The sequence below is a fragment of the Lonchura striata genome, chromosome 11, assembly GCF_046129695.1.
Source record: "Lonchura striata isolate bLonStr1 chromosome 11, bLonStr1.mat, whole genome shotgun sequence".
Taxonomy (NCBI): domain Eukaryota; kingdom Metazoa; phylum Chordata; class Aves; order Passeriformes; family Estrildidae; genus Lonchura; species Lonchura striata.
Genome location: NC_134613.1, coordinates 10147987 through 10170055, shown reverse-complemented (window position 1 = coordinate 10170055; position 22069 = coordinate 10147987). Strand labels below are relative to the sequence as shown.

Below are 22069 nucleotides of genomic sequence, written 5' to 3'. Positions count from 1 at the left end.
ATATTAAGACCCCAAATTTAGGGACCAATTTGCCTGTGTCCACATTTCACTTAAATAAGCTTTAGTGAATGCCTATTCTTTCATACCTCTTGATATTTCACATTCAGTCTTTCTAACTATTTTACCACATAAGATGGAAATTTTTTTACTTGCACTGTTTATGAGAATTTTAAATCAGAAAATAACTGCATGAATATGAGGATTTCTATTTTTAAAAATGTGAGAAAGGTTCACCAAATTCTTCAGCTTTGGTCACATACAAAGCATAACAATGAAATCTGGTCTATCAACACAAACCCCAAAGAGATCTTCTGCAGTGGCTGAAGTAAATTCAGACATAGTGGTCTTTGCATTTAAGCACAGAAAATTATAGAAACCCAAAACCACATTTCTACTTCACATAAAGGACTACCTCTATGTGTGTATGGTACATCTGGCTTGAACCACCTGAAGAAAAATACTCCGTAAGACAAAAATGTAGGACTTTTACCTCAAGACAATTCAAGTGTTGATCAAATAGCTTAATGTAGTCTCTAAAATACAGAAATGTATGTAAGCAATGTAGAATCACTGAAGTCAAATGGCACCAGAAGCAGGGGGAAGGTGAGGCATGCCCAAAAGCCTACATTGAATCATATCTTTTTGAAGTCATGCAATACATACTAGCTAGTAATGCTCTCAGAAAAAATTCATGCATGTTTATTGCACTGAATTTCAAGGCATGAATAAAATTTATTTGTTTCTACAGAATTGCTGATAGCTCCATGAAATTCATTGTTTCCCCCTAAAATAATGTTCTCTTCAGCACAGAGACATCCATCACTCTAAAAATTTGTCTGATCACAAAGAACCTGCCAAAAAGGAAACAATTCACCATTAAATGCATCCCAAAAGGGGAAAAAAACAGTAAAAAAAACCAAGATGCTTTTCCAGTATAATCAATGTGTTGCCTGGAGTATTCTCATTGAAGTGACAATTTCCTCAGCAACAACAGAAAAGGTGTGCTGAATCCTGATGGACCAGATAGATAAATTAGAGGTTCATGATATCTTTCTGTTCTTCATAAGGTCACCATCTCAAGCTCCAGCACAATAGTTAATGGAACTAATTAGTTTTAGCCTAAAATGGCTTCAGCAGCAATGAAATTGCTAAAAATGGATAAATTTGCTGCAGACTTTGTTGAGATGCAGGCCTGGATTCTCTTCTAATAAGTATGTTTACTCTATTTTTCCCTATCAGCTACCTCTCTTCCTCGAGGGAACAGTGTCACTGCCTCTTATTCATATTGTTTTGGGTCATGAAAGCTCACAGAAAAATTAAGAGCTATTCTAAAAAGATTACTTTTTTCCAAAAGGTTGACTTCTTTTAGGAAACTTAATTTTTTAGTATGAGTAAAATCAATATTCGAGCCACAGCTAGTTACTTAAATGAGGAACAGAACTACAGTAATTTTATAACCCTTTACCCACAGCAAATGGAAGGCAAACCTATTATCTTAAGTCTCTAGCTGCATTAATTCCAGGCTGCATTATTTCCTACTTGATGAACAAGCATCATAGTCACAGGTGGCTACTGTTTTCTGGGGAATCTGCAATAATGTAGTCTCACATCCAGCCCCTAAGTACATTCTAACCTTAGCCAACAGCAGCTGATTTAAAGCCATGTTTTCTTCAAGATATTTACCACACTGCACATACTATACAGGTGTGTGAAACAACCATTTCCTTCTCATACTACCTAACCTCTGTAAGACTCCAAAGTGCCCTATTATCTCCTCCACAGAATGCTCTTTCTTACCTGTGTGACTGCAAATCCATGACAGAACTGTCTAGATTTGGTTCTGTTCTGAATATCATCAACAAAATCACCAAGTAGGTTGCAACTAAAGAATCCCAATTCATCTTTTCATTGCACTTTCCACTCTACATAACTGGATCAAACTCTGTGTGCCAAAGGGTACAAATCAGTCATACAGATATGGCGGGGGAAAGGCTTTAAGGAAAACAAGACTACATTAATTTATTGGGATCTTATGTCAAGATAACGTTGAAGAAGAAGCATCTCCATTGCAAGAACATACATTTAATATCACAGCAGGAACTTAGTCCCATTAAAAAATGTTCTGCTAAGCAATGCTTCCACTTTGCATATCACCAAGGCACTCTTGAAACATCTACAGAACTACATTATATTTGTGTGTAAAGGCTCACACCCTGCTACAGTTTGGAGTACAGGGAATAAGCACAGACAGGAAGGGAAGGGAAGTGCCTCTGTCACAGAAACGTTTGGGACTAGAGGACTGCTTTTAGTCACAGCTAGTTTCTTAAGTTGCTCACTAGAATTCTGCAGATATTTTCCACATTTACACAGGAACCAAACTGATCTGCACGTTCCCACCTCTATCACCACAGTTCCTTGTGTATTCATGACCTTGATAAGAATAAGCTAGACTACATATAAATAGCATCAGCAACAGTCCAATATCAGTAACTAAAAAGTCTGACATTTCTGATTTCTGCAAGGTCAACAGCCTGGCACAGAGCAGCTACTATGATTATAGACACAGCTCTAGTATGGAAACAAAAAGACAATGTGTAAAAACATTTTGTATTTTATAGAAGAAAACACATTTTGGTTTCAAATTTATCTTTCCCTGTTATGAGATACATAACATGTATCTCATGTATAATACGATACATAAGATATATGTTTCTGATTTCCACTTCACAGGATTTGTAAAAACTACACACAAGGGAAACCACACTAAAACACTCCCAGTGAACTATTAGTATTGCTTGATGGTGGACACAACAACTTTAACCTTGGTCACATTTTTAATTCATGAAATGCACCTAGATGCCACATTAAGCTGCTTCAAACTAGAAGCCAACAATGTCACATGGCAAACATTATTGATACATTTAAATACATCATACTTTAAAAATAAAATTGATCCATTTTAATGCATGTGGTCAAGTAGGTTTTTACAGGAGGCTTTAAACGGATCAGTTCAAAGAGTTACATGTTACTATGTTACAAAGAGAACAGGAAGTTATTCACAAGCATTATGATGACCTCACTGAACAAGGTATAAATGCTCTTGTTCAAAGACACCGTACTATCAGAACCCCAGGAAATTGGACTGCTTCTTCATCAGCAAGAACATGGTATAGTCCTGTGACTGCGGAGAAGCCTGTGGCCATAAAAAGGATAAATGTGTCAGTCTTATGTAATACCATCACATCTCTGTTTTGTTCAAGTTTTCATGTTATCTCTGCAGATAGGAAAAATCTGTTGTTGCAATAATAAAATGTTTGAGATGCCAAAATAGACGGGCTTGCAACCAAAAGACTTTTGAAGAAGGTTTTGAGCTCACATCACTTGTTTTGTGAAGTATGAGCCATTAAGTGTGATCTTGTCAGTTTGTGATTTCTCTCAGCAAACATGGAATTATGGAAATTTACATTACTTTAAATGAAAAACTAATTTATCATACATTCATTTATCATACATACATTAGTGACTTTGCTCACTAGGACTTCAAAAGTCAAGACACCCTGGCACTTGTGGGGAGAAAAAAGAGAGCTGTTCAGTGGCAGTTTCAGAGTGAAGCCATATGAAAATCTGGCTGATTTCAGGTTCTCTTAAAAATTCAATTTCAGTGTAGTTTAAACAAGCTCATTTTGACCTAGCTATACACCATTTTCCAACCTCTAATCTTATTAAATTTCACAGACTGAGGTGGTACCAGATGGCATCCAGGATACTTTTTGATTCTGAACTTTTGAAAAGAGCTCAAAACCTTAATGTGAAAGCTTAAGTAATGTGAAATTTAAACTGAAGGGAACTCTGCATAGACTCCTGTGAAACTAAATTGTATCTTGTAAACATGAGCTGCTGCACAAAAATTCAAATTCTGGTCTCAGCAAAGGGTTAAGACTCAGATTCTTGCTTTCCCACACCTATGGTTGGCTGAAAGGCAAAGCATAACTTCTTGCAGATGAATATGGTCAAAATACACATAAATTATACAAACCCCAGCTAGTTACAAGGAAGCACAACACTCTGCTGTTAATTTGGCCTTAAGTACATTTCACTACCACTAGGACACACAAATCACATTAATCATGTGAAACAAAGATTTGCCACATAATTCTCATTTTGAAGTGGAGAACCTGGACATTAAAAACACATTTGGACAAAGATGTATCACATGGAAGAGATGAGAACCAGTTGCCAGCAAGCAACCCAAGGGAGGGAAGTCACAAAACTACTGGGCTCCACCTCGGTTAAACAGGGCTGCAGAGTCTGAAAAAACAGTTCTGGGTGCAGTTTGCACACTCAGCACTCAGTGCCCTTGCACAATGCTAGACTAACAACAACCAGAGGGTAAATGAAATATCCAAGGTCCCACAGGAAATCCACTGCGGAGCAGCCTGGATACTTTGGCTGGAATAGGGATCTGCATCCATACCAGCTCTCTGAAGCACCACGCAGCCACTCTGCTCAGCCCAGGGACTCAGTGACACAACAGCACCTGCCTAACTCAAGAGTTACAGTTTCCACAGTTTTGGTCTAACACAATAAGTCAATACTTCAAGCATATTTTAAAACAGAACAGCTCCTTAACTATTTGCTCTGGGTGCATCTATATCTGTGGGTGCAAGTGCTGCACAGAAAGAAAAATAGATATATACACACAACTAGAGCCTCTATGGACCTTCTTCCCAAGGATTTATTTATTCATGTGACAAGTTTGCCTATCCCAGTCTACCAAAACTGTAATCTTTGTTTTAATAGAAGTGCCTAAAAACATACTGGACCCTTGCCAGGCTCTAGAGCAATATTATAATGTAGTTAAATGAAAACAAAGCCTAAATACTTAATTTCCTGTAGATTTCCAAGATTGCTGTTTCGGTTTCCTGACTAAAGAATAGGTATTTTGGAATATTCTGTTACAGCTATTAGCATTTTCAATTTGCTCCTAAAAGTCATCAAAACAAAATTAAGCATTAACTTACTCTTTGGCTCCTTGATAAAAATCAGCTTAGGTCAGACAACATTTTGCTGCACTGTCATCGCTTTCTAAAACTTCCTCTATTTTCACTAATACTTCTGGGTTATTTGCTTCTGATAGTTTATTATAATTAACAAAGAAAAAGTCTTAGTGCCTCAATTCTGAAGTTCCTGAAACTACTGCATTGTAGTAAAATTTTCATATCATCAGTGATAACAATAATTTAAATACTACTAGTACTCACCTGTCACCAAGTATAAGAGTATTAAACAAACAAACAAACAAACAAACAAAAAAAGAGAGAGAGATTAACAAACCTTTAGCAGTAAATACACTTCCATACTGTATTTCTAAGAACTCTGACTTTTAGGTGAGGCCTGAAATATCACTAGTCAACAAAGCTAACACTGCTAGCACAAGGGAGTACAAGTGCAAACAAAGAAAAAAGCCTGACACCCAGACCATGGACATCACAGGAGGCAGCATGGATTGAAAGTGACAGAGAAAGTAACAAAACAAATCAAATTAAAATGAAATACTAATTCCATTTATTGCTTCAATTATTGTTTTAGCACTTACCTCATAAATCCTCACACATGAAAGCCTTCATTTTTCCTCACAAATGTTCATAAATAGCCCCCCTTCTACTTCATGACCCCACCTGCCATGAGAACACATCAATCTGCTAATGAGCTGTCTCTAGCATACATACGTCATTTTTTTTAATGTATAGTAACTTAAAAGTTTTACTGCACATTCCAACTCAACTGCAGGTCAAATTCTAGTAACAGACACCATGCAAGCAAGGAGAGAGTAAGTACACAACCAAAGGAGAATTGTCATTAAATATGTGATATACAAGCCTGCTCTAATACTGTACAATTCTTTTTTATTCCCCTTGCTCTTATATTTATTATGATAACATAATTTTTGACTGTTTACAGTGACAGTCTTCTGGTATAAACATTAGCAAACAACAATAAATTCAAGAAGAACTTCTTCATTTTTATTTTTGTGCATGACATAACCCTACTTCCCCAGTAAGTGAGTTCCCCTTTCCAGAATTTCTCTGGGTAAATGGTATAAAGCTGATTCTGCCCATTCAGAGCCTCTACTGCCTTAGAACACATGGTCAGAAAGACAAATTCAGATGCTCCCATGTTAACACCTGTCTGAAGGGGTCTGCTGGCAATGTCTACTTTCAGGCAGCTAACTAAGGATCTTTTTAAGCATTCTGCAGAGAGGAATCTATAAGCCCTTTTTGGGAGTTCCAAGCTAACCACCACAATGCGATGCTGAAAGTCAAATGGCTTGAACACTTCTAGGATGAGAAATATAATTCAACCAATTAACAGCAAAAGGTATCATTTATATGCAGGAGTAATTGCAAAGTTTTCATTCCTCTTCTAAATAGGAGAACAAGAATGAATACTTATGCAGCCAGACCCTTTCTTAATAGCTTTCTCTCCACTGCTTGCTTGTCCAGGTGTTTAACAGATCCCTTAAATGTGAGTTTCAGAACTTTACTTCTGCTGCACCCCTCTTTGTTCCTTTACAATAAAATCTAAATTGCTTTGTTTCCTTTTGCTATTTAACCTCAGAAGAGGGGTCTTGCACTAGCTACATTACTTTCTTTTACAACTGCTTTCCCATACATTCATTGAAATCAAATGTATTTCAACTGGCTGGAATTTCTTGTTGTTTTTTTTTTTTTTCTTTGAACTGCTGTAATGTAACACAAATCAGGTTTGATTCCAGTAGTTACTTAAAAGGCATTAACTACATCTTAGTAATTTCTGTATAAAAGACATGACATCAAACCCTGTACCTCCCCCATGATACAGAGTACACAGCTCTTCATTGGTTTCCTCTTTTGTGACTGCAGGACAGTGAAGCAACCTGTGTTCCTATGGGCTAACATAGCTTGTTTTGTTAGAGTGCATCCATGAATACTTGGCAATGGACTGAGAAAAAGGAACAGCTGAGACCATATTTATTTTCTATTTTTATCCAAACTCCTTTTTTCTTGTCTACACTTAATTTCTCCATCACAGAAAGCCAGTATTTCAGAAAAAAATCAGTGATCATGAGTTCAGGTTTTTTTATGAACAACTGTGTGAAGGGATTGGTGAATTACTGAATGTTTCTTCATTAACATTCCCAGCCTCCTTTTATACCACTGTACCACAGGACTTTATCTTGTTTGTTTAAAACTAAACTGGAGTGATTTAATTATTCCAAGCTAAGAAATAATTAATTATTCATCAATTATTCACCCGACTTCACTTTCAATCTGATATACATCAAACTGTTTAAGAAAAAATCAAGGCCCAACAACATGCAAGATTTTATTTTCTACTCCACTGCTATCCCCAGCATTCTTGAATACTTCAGATTTTTCTCAGATTTACTTTGGATTTATCATTTTCAAACTAGTTCAAAGAGAAGCATAACTCAAGGATAATAAAATTCCCTAATTGTGTCACTTAATCATTAGAGATAACAGCATTTCAGAACAATTTCTCTAGTGACACAATTAAGCTCATAGCTGGGATGTATTTTCTACTGTCAGCCAATCTACAAAGGCATACTGCAGATAAGGATTACATTCTACCTTTTTATAAAGACAACCACACCTGAAATATTATTGTTTTAAAAATTGCAGAAATAAGAACAAAATAAAGGTACACAACTCTCTATTACTTTGCTGTATCTCAAGCTGCTTCTGATAGGCAGGATAGACATTACTGAGCACATTTGACAGGAGAACAGAGTGTGGAGCACAGAGAGAACCAGAATCTAGATTAGCCATTCTATGCTGCACTTCAGCACCTACTTTTGCTTCAAACTGAAGCAAAACAAACCTTTCCCAAGACACATGCTATATATGTGGCACATATAAAAGCAGTTAAAAACCTTTTAGAATGAAGATATTTTGTAATACCATTTTGTTTGGTTTGGGCTTCATTTTTTTCAAATGTTAAATGCATTGTAAGCAACATGTGAACCTGATAAGGTCTGTTGTACAGGATCGTTTATAGCAAAACTGAAGATGCAGAACTATAGATTCAGGCAGCAGCTCCATGGAAGAGTGAGGAGCTCCATCCTTTAGATTGTGAGGTCTTCTCACACGAGGCTGCTAGACAATAGGAAAAGAACAAATATACAGATCCAGTGCTTAGTCATTTTGTCTGAACTGGAATATTTGCTACTCACAACCACCTACCACCAGATTTCACATCATTTCAAAGTCAGCAGAGTTATCTTTTCACTGGTTCTACACGTGGTGGTTGCTGCTCCTGTGTATCCAACTATCAGAAACAAATTAGGTCATGGTCAAAGATCATATACCAAAAAATTTCATTGTTGCTTCATAAATGACAGAAGGATACAAGACTTTATAGAGCATGTGGCCAAGAAACCTCACAGAGGTTCACTCTGTAAAACATTTAACAAAAACTACTCAAACAGAGGGAAGAAGTGGCAATAAGCAGTTGTATCTTAGCTCCCAGGAACCTGTTTCTTCCATTAACATCTTATTAATGCCTGGCAGGTGTTCCACAATGCAGAGCTTGGCATTAGCAAGTCATTATGAAGAGAAACAATGAAGAGTCCTATTTCCAACAGCCAAGAAATTACAATGGTATCTATGAAAAAGCAGAAAGGAGGAGAGAATGTTCTATTGTAATCATAGGTTTTTCACATTTAAGCATGGTTGGCTAGGCTTCCTATAGCTGACACAAATTACCTCCCTAGATAGTTTGCAGGCTTTTCAATATCTGATGCACTATTTTTGTATTAGGCAGGTAAAATCTCTATTATCAATCATTTTGCTACTTAAGTTCCAGTGTGCATTTTAAAACTGCTTAGATATTTTTCTATTAATGTCAGCAGTTCGCTGGAAGATGAAAAAGAACTACATTGCAAGAGAAAATGTAATACCAGGAGACAGAAAATAGTTGTTTCACGCACCTTTTGGAGGTAGCTACAGCCCGCACTCAAACAGAATTTTGGGTGAAATGCTCAATGATCCCTTGTAAAGCGCGCCCCCGCGTGGTAACCGACATCTCTGCAAAACCAATTTTCTTCACAGCTCCCAGGTAACATTTCGGTCTCCAAAACTACTTCGAGTCGGTGCTCACACCTGCCCCGGTACTGGGACGACTTCTCTGAGTGGGAGTGTCCCAGACACATGTAAAAACACATGCAACACTCTGCCCTAGAGGCAGTTTCTCAATCTATGGGCAAGGTCAAAATTATTAAGAACATTCTTTTCTCATACCTTGTTTATTAAAGTCTCCTCAGTATTCTCTCTCAATTTTTCTTCTAAGATTAAAAGTTACTGAGTAGGACCAACCCACTGTCTCCAGAAAAATTATAAGGATACACTCATTTCACACAAAAGAAGAAAAAAAAAAAAAAAAAAAAAAACTTGAAGGGAAAAAACCTGACACTTCTGACTAAATAGCAAGCTGAAGGAAGTTCCATTGGCAGTCACTCTTTAATTTAATAGCACTGTTAAAATGTAGGGTTGGAAGAGAAGTAGCAAATGTATTTACAAAAACAGCATCTACTCAATAATACTGAAACACATTCCAAGCATATGTGTTAGGAATAACCTGCTGAAATAAAACCTGCACCAAATAAAAACTATTAAAAAACAGAAGTGGAACTCAATAGGACTATCAATGAAAACATTTGTTCACTTAAAAAAATCCATCAGAAATAATATTGTTCAAGTGTGCAGAAAACCAAACTTACACAGAAATATAGTCTTATGATGAAATACCCTAATTTTTGGGTATTTTCACTTCAAGCTATTTAAAGGACTATTTCATCTCATATATCATATTTTTTTACTATATTTCTGAGTGATTTTTATTATATCAACATTTTCCATTTTTTTTCCTCTTAAAGATAAGGTAGGCTGAAAATACTAACCAAAAACAATGGTCCTGGGAACAATATAAATAATGGTTTGTAACACAAGGATATTATTGTTCTGGTAATGTAAAAGAATGTCCAACAGAGGGTGATAGAGACCATGCATTTGTTAGACACAACTCATCAGTTTTATGAGTCATAGATCAGAAATGCAATTAAAACAAGTTTCTGGCCCTTGCTGAATTAGTTTGAGATCAATGAAAGCTTTAAAGCACAACCAACTTCACCCAGATCTAACCTGTACAAAGGCAATTCAAAGCTATGGCTTTGCTTGCACTAAGAAACACAGAACAGGGACAAACATGGCATTGTCCAGATGTGCACAAGTAAGAGGAACTGGGACATGCAGAGGACAAGGCTGTATTCATCAGTGATTTCCCCTGGCAAACCAACTATTTAAACTGAACATGACCTCTCACTATTTGAGTTCATGAGTCACATCTGAGCCGCTTCTGCAGCTTTTGCCAACATATATAGGAAACATCAGCCAAGCATCAAGTGCCCCTCACTAGGAATTTATTTCTTTCACTAACCTTACTTGAAAGATTACAATTTTTTCTTCTAAACACTGTAACATTTTGTTTAAGATTGCTACCATCTTGCAAAAAACTGTATTTATTCATTGCAAATGGAATCTACACAGCAGAGTGCAAAAAGTCAACACAGCAGCTCTTTCTGAACCCATGAAAAGCAGCCACTCAATTGCTCTCTAAGAGAAATCAGTGCTGAGTGAAAGTCAGTAAGACCTGAGGCAAATGTGGCCCAATCAGAAAAGTTAGACTACAAGCAGCTATAAGGCAATCCAAAGAAACCATTCTGTTGCAGACTCTGAAAAATATCTCCACTCTAAAACTGAATCAAAGAAAGATATTGTATTTTGTTCTTATTTAAGCTTTCAATCTTTTTGTTCTGGTTCTTTCAAAGAACCTCTTCTGTAGAAAGCAAAATATGTGGAAAAAACTCATTGCCAGACACCTTAATTGTGGCTAAAACACCTCCTGAATCCATCCCTTCAGCACTCCTTAATTTGTTCTCAGTAAATACACACGTTAGTTAGGAAATCACCCAACCTGTAATAATAACAGCTAATGTTTTTCACATCTACTTTAATAAAAACAAAATTGTGAAGAAGAAGCAAGCTGAAGCCAGCATTGGCCAGGTTTGGGCAGCTGAGGCAGCCCTGCCTTACCTTGCACTGCCCTGCCACACAGATGGCCGTGCCGTTGGGGTCGCAGGGCGTGCCGTCGATCACGGTCTCCGCCTGGCGCACGTAGAATCGGTAGCCGATGGCCCGGCAGTTCAGCTCGCACTTCTGACTCCCCTTCACTGTGGACACAATGCAAGGCCCCGTTACAAAGAGCACAGCAGGAGATCGCAAAAGGAAAAGCTCCTTAAACGAGCAGTAAGGTCTGAGGGGAAGAAACAAGTATGCAAACAATGCATTATAAGTGACCACATCAAATGAACCAGCTCCAAGGTAAGCATTCCAGCACACCTTATGACAATGTAAACAGTACCTCGATTGTTGACAAATGTCACTTCCCTAAATGACCAAGAGTACTTTTAGTTCCTTAAACACATTGCCCAGCTGTCTTCTTAAAGCCTAGTAACATGTTATGGCATTTCATAACTCTTGAGTGCCAGACAAATTACACCATAATCAGAAGGATGTGCACCAAATCAGGCTCACTTATAGTCCCCAGTCTGTTCAGGTCCATTAGGCATACAAACATCCAGCACTGAGATACATTCTAAACAAGAGAGATGCACATTTTTTTAAATTCCATTGTTTTTTCTCTTCATTTTTACAAGTTACACTTTAGTGGGTATTCCACTAAAAAAACCCTCAACTCTTACATTCTATTCCACTAAATTTCATTTTCAAAAATGTATAAAATTCATTATCATTAAAAACCCTGTGATTTCTGCTAACATGCAAGAACCAAGAGGAAATCAGTCCACTAAACTCTAGGTGAGAGGAACACAGGAGACAAGAAGCAAGAAATGTTATCTTCTCCTGTGAAAATCTGTTCCTTGAGAAGATAGAGTCTAACAGTCCCCACATCTTATGTTATCAGGTTTGTTAACACATTTGTGTAGCCTTTCTGTTGCAAATCATCTGTCATGTCAGAGTTGCTCTCAGCTTATTACCCCATTTGCTAACTGACATAACAGTATCTTCAGTTTCTTTCCAACCGAGAGTAATGTTGATACTCAGTGGCAGCGAGGTCCAAACAGAAATCCTCTTTTATGACAATACTTTCATTGCTGCCACAATAATGAACTGAAATTCCTCTCACTTCAGCTCATCCCCTATACTGAAGCTGATACCTACTATTTAATCTGTGTGTCAAAGGACACCTATTTAATCTATATGCCCTCATCTAATGCTAAAACATTGTGTTCAAAAGATTTTCTACTTGACTTCAGTGTATTTTTGAATCTTCAGCTAAGACATAACAAAAAGCCAAAATAAATAAAAGCAATCACTTCAAATATATATTAAACAACTGTTTTCAGGGGGTAACTTCAGTTACCCCCTATGCAGACATAGGATTAATGCAGAACAATTCTGTATCCTCCATTTTGCCTCATACAGCTGAACTCATTTAACTGCCACACATATACATCATGTACTGTGTCTGGCAATCTTCTGATAAAATCCACAAAAACATCCACGAATTTTAAGAGAGGTCAAACATCTGTTTACCGAGTTTGGGTTTTTTGCAGAAGCCAGGCATGCCATGTTCAACTAGGTCATTCATCCATTGGCCAATGGATGACATTTTTTAAATTCACCAGCTTATGATTCCAATGACTTCATTTAGTTATTACAAAAAAAAAAATCCAACTCCCCCACCCCCCAAAAAAACCAAAACAAAACAAAAAAAAACCATCCCAAACTGAGGCATTTCCTGCAGTTCAATCTACAAGTGTAACAGTCAAGTCTAACGATAAACTGAGCTTTATTCTTAGTAGCTTCATCACTTCACACATAACTATATTCAGAGTTCTCAAATAAATATAACCCAGTTTCAGAGATTCATTACAATTTAAGTCAACTTGTCCTTTTCTCTGTCTGAAAGTGTCCTATTTTCATAACACACAAAGCAATCAAGCAGCACCTCTGGAGAGTACATTTTCTTATCTTTCCATTCTCTAAAATCAAGTCAAACAAGCTATTTAGGGTTTCTGAAATGTCTTTATCATCTGTGTTTGTTCCCTTAAGTTCAGTATCCTGAAGCCTCACGTTCCCATATTTTTCCTCTCACCATCTCCCCCATAGTTTTGATACTTTAAAATATTTGTTATTTAAATTATTAGCTGGCCTTCTAGATGCCAGTTGCAAGTTTAGTGGTACTTGGAGATGAAAAAATTACCTGTTGGAGCATGGTATTTTTTCCTGGATCTCTCTCCTTCACTTCTGCTGCGACAGGTCAGCCTACTGCATTGCTAATGCAGCTAAGTAACAACCCCAAGCAGGCTGAGATTACTTGCTGTGTAAAAATATAATTCCCATTTCATTATTTCTGTGTTTCATTCTTTCTCATCAGGAACTTTGTTCCCAGTCATACAAAAAGAAGTATTAGAACAGTCACTGTCTCTGACCACAAACAAATCAGGCTTTAAAAACAAACATGCCCTATTACCCTCTGGCCTTCAATATTCAGATTCTTTTGATGAGTACCTGTAAAGTACTGCCTTGACTAGGCATATAGTCTCCAAAGAGCAAAATCTGTAAACTGAATTGTCCCTGCTGAATGACAGGCATTTCCCATAAGAATTTTATGTAAGCATTATGTATTATTGTGTAAGATGCAGAAATTACAGCAGAACCAACACATTTTAGAATTCCCATGTAGAACAAGATACCACACTAATAGAAAAACCTCCCTTACCCTGTGTTCTGCCACAACTCCTGAGGTTTTACAGTTTAGGTGGTAGGTCAAGATACACTACTGGCTTGGCAACTGGACATAAGATGTCAATTAAACAAAGAGCTGTGAGGCAACTGATTCCACACAGGTCACATTTTTGATTCCCATGTCAGTTTATCCTACACTTCACAAAAGTATATATCTTCCCAACTAGCTGGCAGCAAGACACATTCCACAAAAAAAAAACCAACTCAGTTCTTTTGAAGTTTCTAGGACAATTAATTACACAAGTACCGTTTAACATGTCCTCCTAGTGTATTCGTTGTTTATTTGCATGCTTACCTTAGCATAACCAAGTCTTTGTGCAAAGTCTCACCTTATCCCACCTAATTAAATAGTGAACTTGGGTGAAGTTTAATGTTGCCACACAGGTTCTGCCAGACACACTAATTATTGATTTAACTGAAGGTGCCTTTAGTGAAAAATCTTGATAACATGTAATGTTTGGTTTTCATTTTACAGACTGAAAAAGTATCTAAATCAACAAATTAGTACTTTCCTTAAAACATGCTTACCAAACTATCCTTAAGTACCTCAGGGACATTCTGGTCTTCTCCAAACTGCAAGCCTCAGGAGTTGGTTTTTTCCCAAGTTCTCTGTTGAAACTTACCTTCCACCTTTCCCTAGGAGGAATAAGAGCCAGGCATGCTAAAGCAGAACTACAGCACAGTTCTACTGCCTTCCACGCCCCCAGTAAGAACACAAAGACTTCACCTTCCAAAACTGCACATCACACAGCACACATTGCAGTGAAAACTTTCCACCATTCTCCTAAGACTGGTTTTACTGACCAAACTTAAATCACAAGTAACAACACATTTCATTGCAGATTTCAGTGCAGTAGAGGATTGATGAGAAAAATACGTATCCACACATTTTTCAAAGGGGAAGGAGTAATTTATGTGCATCACACTACAACCAGTGGCTGGAGTTCAAACTGTGTCTCCAGCAGCATTTGGGGCTGAGGCCTCTCCTCAGGCCCTGCAGAGGGGACGGCAGCCGCACGCCGCTGGGAATCAAAGAGAGCAAGGGAGAAGTGTCTGTCTGCCCTCCACCGGGATTCACAGGCTAACAGTCAAGAACCAGCCCTGATCTTTTAACCCCACGACAGGGAAAGCATTGGCGTATCCGCGCCCACGACACGCTGCCGGCCCGAGGTCCCGGCCGTGTGCCCGCCATGAGGCGAGACCAGCACCGAGCGCGGGCCAAAGGCGGCGCGGCCCGAGAGAAAACTCCCGGGAGAGCGAGAACAAGCGAAAACTCCCTGCAACTGCACACGCTCGTTCTAAAACTCCCGGGAGAGAGTAAAACAAGCGAAAACTCCCTGCAACTGAACACGTTCTTCTCTTGTTCCCGGCCCGGGTCCAGCCGCTCCCCGGGAGTTCGTCCCTGAGGGAGCCGATGGCCGCCGCGGACCCAGCGACGGCCGCGCGCGCCCTCCGCCGCTGCCCGGCGCGAGCCAGCCCCGCTGCGCGCCCGCCCCTCACCCGCGCCTTCCTCACGCTAAAGTGTAATCAAAGCCCTCACAAAACACCCCACCCACGGCAGAACAAGGCAGGAAGACAGAAACATTCAGAAACATTTCTTACTTGCATGAGTTTGTGAATAGACCTGTTTGCATGTCAGCGAGAAAGAGCATTTTTCACATCTTAGCACTGTGCTGGCCTGTCCCAGTGCCATGCTGAGGGGCCCTGGAGCAGCACGGTGGGATGCACAGTCCCCCAGCTCCAGCCACCTCCCCTGGGCTGGACAGGGCTGGCACAGCCCACGGCTGGTCACCGGGGCTGGTCACCGGGGCTGGACACCGGGGCTGGACACTGGGGCTGGACACCACAGCCGGTCACCGGGGCTGGACACCGGGGCTGGTCACCAGGGCTGGACACTGGGGCTGGACACCGGGGCTGGACACCGGGGCTGGACACCACAGCAGGTCACCGGGGCTGGACACCGGGGCTGGTCACCAGGGCTGGACACTACAGTCGGTCACCACGGCTGGTCACCATGGCTGGTCACTGGGGCTGGACACCGGGGCTGGATGCCACAGCCAGTCACCATGGCTGGTCACCACGGCTGGTCACCACGGCTGGTCACCACGGCTGGACACCACGGCTGGACACCACAGCCGGTCACCATGGCCGGTCCCCGGTGTGGTGACCCTGAACCACACGCACTCCACCTTCCACACAACCAGAATCTCTCAGCATAGCACAGCCCCCATGTCCCACTCTCCAGCCAGGCCTTCTGCCTCCTGACCCTCCACCTGCACACCACCGAGTGTGTGGGAGGACTTTTGTACTTCATGTCAGCTCCTCCCCTCCTTCAGCTTCCTTTTCCAACGTGTTCTGCCATCCTCAGCAAGCCCCCGCCCAAGGAAAGGCTGTGGAGAGGCACATGGGCATGGTGGATAAGGAGGCCAGGCTGTGATTGAGCTTGAAGGGATACAGAAAGAGCTTGGCAGGCAGCTTGCCAGTGCACAGAACTGCAATCTAGTGATATTCTTAGGAAAAAGAATGTCAGAAGAAAAAGCATTACACAATACCTTTGATAAATAATGTATTCAGTTGTTCAAAGGGAAATTAAAAATAGCCACAGACCAAAAAACTCCAGGAAATAATACCCAAATCAAATAAGAATGGAACTATCAGTGAACTAAATGACACTGACTGTCCTTAAAGAATGTACCATATTCTTCCTTTCTGTCTCAGCTCCAAAGACTTCAAGCTGCTTGGAGCACGTACTGCCCCTCACAGCACGCACATTAAATCTCCTGCCACAGATAATGCTGGCTGTAGGTGCAATCAGAATAAACGATACAACAAAGGAATTTTACGTTCCTCAGGCCATGAGGTAGGAACTGGAATATACAAAACCTCCTTGATGGTTCCTTAGTACAAATCTTAATTTAATGTGAGAGCCAGACTCCCTGTTGTTATCTACATAGCAGTTCTAGTTCTCCACAGAACATTACAGAATGCTTTTACCATTTGTCAGTTTTTGTAAGTTTGCCTAAACAGCTAAAAATAGTTAATAACAAGCTGTGAAATTTGAGAAACGTGCCTTGAGGGTGCCCACACAGAAGTGGCATGCACACTCTTGGCAAGCAAATATCACAATCATGTTAATACTACATTATGAGATTAACCAAATTTAAATTAGGCTTCATTCTGTGTGCAAACTGCCTTGTAAAGTCAACTTCAGTGCTTCTCCATCACAAGCCAAGATACACTCACCCATGATGTGTCAGAAGCAATTGTTCCAGGAACAAGTTGTCTCTGCACAGCTCAATTTTCAGGGCCCAACTTGCCATGGACTGTAATTCAGTATTTACTCATGATAAAAACAATCAATCTGCTTTACAGGAAGTGTAATGAAGCATAGCAGAACAGGAAAAACTTTTAAGAGATGTGCTTATGTCAATCCATGTAACATTACCTTTAATTAAAGCTTATCAATGCTGAGATTGGGTGGGATTTCAGCAATAGACACGCAGGTGACCGACATTAGTCCCCGTGAGAGTGGTGAGCCCTGGCACAGGCTGCCCAGAGAAGCTGCAGATGCCCCATTCCTGGAAGTGTTAGAGCTCAGACTGGATGGGACTCTGAACAACCTGGTCTAGTGAAAGAAGACCCTGCCCACAGCAGGGGAGTTGGAATTACATGGTCTTTAAAGCCCCTTCAAGATTTGCTTTTCATACAGGATGTGCTTCAAGACACATGCACACACGAGGGAGCAAAGACAGGTCCAGTACACAACAGCAGAAGTCTGGTGCTTTCACACACTGCTGTGGCTGGCAGCTGGCAGCTCCACTCTAGAGTCTACACCAGGCCAGGAAGAGCTCAATGTGACCACTGCACACGGAGCCAGCAGCGATCCCCTGTGGAGAATGGCAAGTGCTGGTGTACTACCAAACCAGTTTACACAGCTTCCTATACAAAGGAAAATGCACACGAAACACACCACATCCTCTACAAAAGCCTTCAAGAAAGCAGAGCTACTTTATTTAAGATTTCCCTGTTCAGGCTAATAGACTATGTGAGCTTAGTTATCAGACTGGAGCATGAGCTCAGGCTCTGCAGTTTAGGAGTCTATAAGGTTCATGACAGAAAACTGATCCCAAATTAGGCTGGTTTTTCACTGATGGACAGTTACAAGTTTTTGAGGTGGCCAGAGGAATAATGCTTTTTACAGCTGTTATCATATGCCAGATTTCTAAATAACAATATGCAAACATTTTCCAGGAAATAATTATCATGTAACTACATCTGGGCTCTCCAAAAGAAATAGTAATGTGATGTGGTCTGTTTTATTTGAGCCTCTTTTGATACTTTGTCCTTATTAGGTCTGGGAACATCTCCTGACAATAACCAGAAAAGGTCGTGTTTATTTTTTTTCTTTGTCCCTCTCAGTTTTGTTAACTTCTTATAAAGTTTTATTACTCTGGTTCAGATATTTTTTTCTAAAAACATTTTCCATTCTTCATTCCAGTGATGGAAAAACATTGCCCTTTTTTTTTCCTACTTCCACTTTTCATTTTCTCATATAATAAAGATGTTTATTACTTTACCTTGTCTCAACAATTTAATATATATTTGAAATACTGTCTGCACTGGGGTTTTGATATTAAATGAAAAAAAAAAAAATCAGACTTTTATAATGAATGTGCTTATACATTTTAAAAAGCATGAAGCCTAAAAGGAAGATACCATCCCAACAAATTCCTCACCTTTACCTGAATATATCACTGTTTTTTTTTTTTTTTTACTCTTCAGTGAACAGGATATTTCTGAAAGGCCACAATGTTCTATGAACTTGTCTTCATAATTAGTGTTTAAGGCAATAAGAAATTTGCAAACATTGTAATTTACTTCAATTTCCCTGGTGTCTCCATTCCTCCCAAGTACCTCTGTCATTAAAAAACTATTAATAATATCTTAGAGATTTGCTGTCATTCATTAAAAGTAACTGGAACTTTTATTATTATTCAATGCAATTAAAAGAAATCAACTAGAAACAAGTAATTCATAAAACCACATGCATATGAGTCTCTCTTAATCAGTTGGATGTGTGAAAATCAGCAAAATATTTCAGTTTGATGTGCTTCTATGAAATTTCAGTGCAGCAAAGCACTCAGCTGAGTGGCTCACATGGGCACCTGACCAGTAAGTACTGCTGGCTTCAGTACAGCTGCCACAAGTTAAATGTTTAACAGAGGCTCCTGGCCAGACCCCCTTTAAATGACATAACCAGGTAATTTTGTTTCTTCTACAGACCTCAGTTTTTACTGTGTTACATCTGGAACTCCTTTCTGAATTGAAGGGAGAAAAAAAACCCTAACTCCTAAAAATGCATTTTTTCACATCAGCCTTTCATGTGTCTGCAGTCACAATCCAGAGACAACCATCTGTCAGCCAGTGGCCACTGGATGTCTCCACAGGCCCATGCAAACAGATCAAAGTTCTCCATCAGTGAAAGCTCTTTTTAAAGGCGTTTATCTGGTTTACAAGCCATCACTTACACTTTCCAGAGTGCACAGCAGCCACACAGAGCTGCCCTCTCTGGCCCTCAGCACAGGCAGGGGATGGCAGCTTCACGGGGACTGCACTTCTGGTGAGGTTTCTCAGAGTTTAGATCAGAATTATTAAGGTGTGACTAGGTAAGTAGAAGAAAACCAAATAGCAATTTCTTGAGCTCAAAACATTTTGTTTCTGTTTATATTCAACAATAGTTAAAACTGTATCAATAAATCAAATAAATCAATAAATAATATCATCAAACTAATAGGATTTCATGAAAGATGCCCTTTCTTGCAGTATATTATACAGATTTTATTTAAAATAAAATATTTAGGAAACATACTATTATAGCCAAAATTACAGAGGACAAATAATACAACTAGTCTAAATAATCTCATTTGCTGGCCAGATATATATATTTATTTATACTGGCACTAATCAGAGAAGTAAACCTGCTACATACAGTGCAACTTCTCATCTGGAAAAGTACCAGAACATGCTCCATCCCCTGAAGTGCTGACCACTTCCTGAGGGACACTGAGAGCTATCATTCCCAATTGCTCTTAGCTTGGGATGTTCTGGAAGGAACTTGATACTGCTTTCTGTGTGTCTTTACAAGTGGAAAGAACTGCCTATTTCTGTTTGTCTGTATTAAAATCTTATTGGCCTCTGGAATCTCAGCTTGCATCCAGATCTGTAATTTGAAATGTGATTTTATCTCCATCAGCACACTAGTAGCCCCAAAAACCTGGAACGTCAAATAATGTTAAATGATATAAATCAGTATTTTGGCAACTTTAAAATGAACCTTCAAATTCTGCCTTCAGACTTTCCACAGCAAGCTTGGTCAATTTTATTCATATCTGTTCTACTGCTGGAGGACTTCATGTCACACTTCAGAATAATAAATGCCAAAGGTAGATGGCAAGAAAGGAGATTCAAGTTTAGGCTTGTGATTCCCCCAGCAGCATTCCAGACAAAAGCTTTCAGTCATCTCTTAAGGAAGCATATTTAAAATTAAATGTATTAGAAGTCCCTCTCCTATTAAAACATGAATTCTACACATGAACACTAAAAACTCCCAAAGTAATGCCTATCATGAATAGACCATAATACTCAAATCTCTAGTATTTAATCAAACTCCAAACAAGGCTCCACAGAAAGCCTTGCCTCACGTAAATGGATGGCACACTCTTCTCCATGCCCTCCTCACTGAAGTGCTCCCTAAGCTTTCTTTACTATGAAGATAAAGAAGGACCAAGCAGCCAAAAGTGACAGCAGGGAAAGGAGGGAGCACAATGCTGCTGTCTCTCAATATCAGCTCCCACACAAAATGAGCCAGCTCTCACTTTGTTACATGATTGGCAAAAAAAAAAAAAAAAATCTTTATTTTCTTTTTTAAACAAAACTTGCTCTGAGCTGTAGAGTTTGAATTAAAGTCTAAATGCTTTCTGAAGTTATACTTTTCTGAGTTATTTAGCTAGGGGCCAAGAAACCTAACATTTTGTCTTTAAAAATAAATATTTTTACATCATTATTTACAAGAAATAATGACACAACATTTTGAAAATCATTGTATATAGAAATCAACTTTCATTTTACTTTAATTGCACAATTCAGAGACAATAATAATAATGTTTTTGGTTATCTCAATCTGCTTTTTTGTTTTGTTTTGTTTTGTTTTTTTGTTGTTTTTTTTTTTGTTTCCTTAAACAGACTGATTTTACCAAAATTTCCCAGAGAAATAATTTTGGATAAACTCACAAAAATCCTTGTCATTCCCTGCCTCTTTTTTCTTGCTATCTCCAGAGGAAGCAGTCACTTAGAAATGCTTCCCCACCCCCAAAAATCCAGTTCCTGGACTCATTTCATACCCCTCTGATTGATAACCTCATCATTTACAGTCTTCTATGCTGACATGAACATGGCCACTTTGATGAACACAGACGTAAGATCTACTATCTACTACTTGTTTTATACTTGTTATACACAGAATACACATGGATCAATGTGAAAAGCAAGAAAAAAGACTAAACTCCTTTGCTGGAAGGTTTGTAACTGAAGAATCTTTTCTCTGGAACAACACCAAGTTATTACCACCGAGGAGCCACAGCAGAAAGAATGAATTAAGAAACAAGCAGCAGCTCAAAGTCAGCCCCAGACTCACGGTCACTGTCCCTTGGGAAACACTTATCAATATGTTCTGACTGAGCCTTATACATTTACACATTGCCTTAAGATTAAAAAAATACTACTGTGGGGTGAGGACTGTTTCTGAAATAATAAAGAAGACTTACCCTCATTTAAATATTAATATAGCTATTATTTGGTCTAAAATGTCCTAACTGTATTTCCATGGCCTCTTGCCACAGTCCTTTAATAGGCAAATAAATTCTTAAGGATTACTTAAAACATTCTGTGCTTTTATTTACATACTCAAAGATATTTATTTCCTTCACTCTCATAAACATCAGTTTAAAACATGAATGTTCATTAGAGCAATGTTTTCAGTAGGATGCCAGTGACCTGGAGCTCAGTCAGCTAACTTGAAAGCTGCTTCCTTTCTGGTAGCAGATAAAACCCTAAACTTTGTGTTTCACATTACATTTCATTTTTAAGACTATTCTTATATAAAAGCTATAATCATCATTGATAAG

General features: G+C 39.0%; 1 protein-coding gene across 1 annotated transcript in view; it reads right to left on the bottom strand.

Annotated features, from left to right (window-relative positions):
• Positions 1-22069, bottom strand: part of THSD4 (thrombospondin type 1 domain containing 4) — a 244824-nt gene that overhangs the window by 123373 nt on the left and 99382 nt on the right. Inside the window, exon 7 of the mRNA XM_077785884.1 lies at positions 11151-11287. Coding sequence (XP_077642010.1) covers positions 11151-11287 — 137 coding nt within the window. The remainder of the gene's footprint in view (positions 1-11150; positions 11288-22069) is intronic.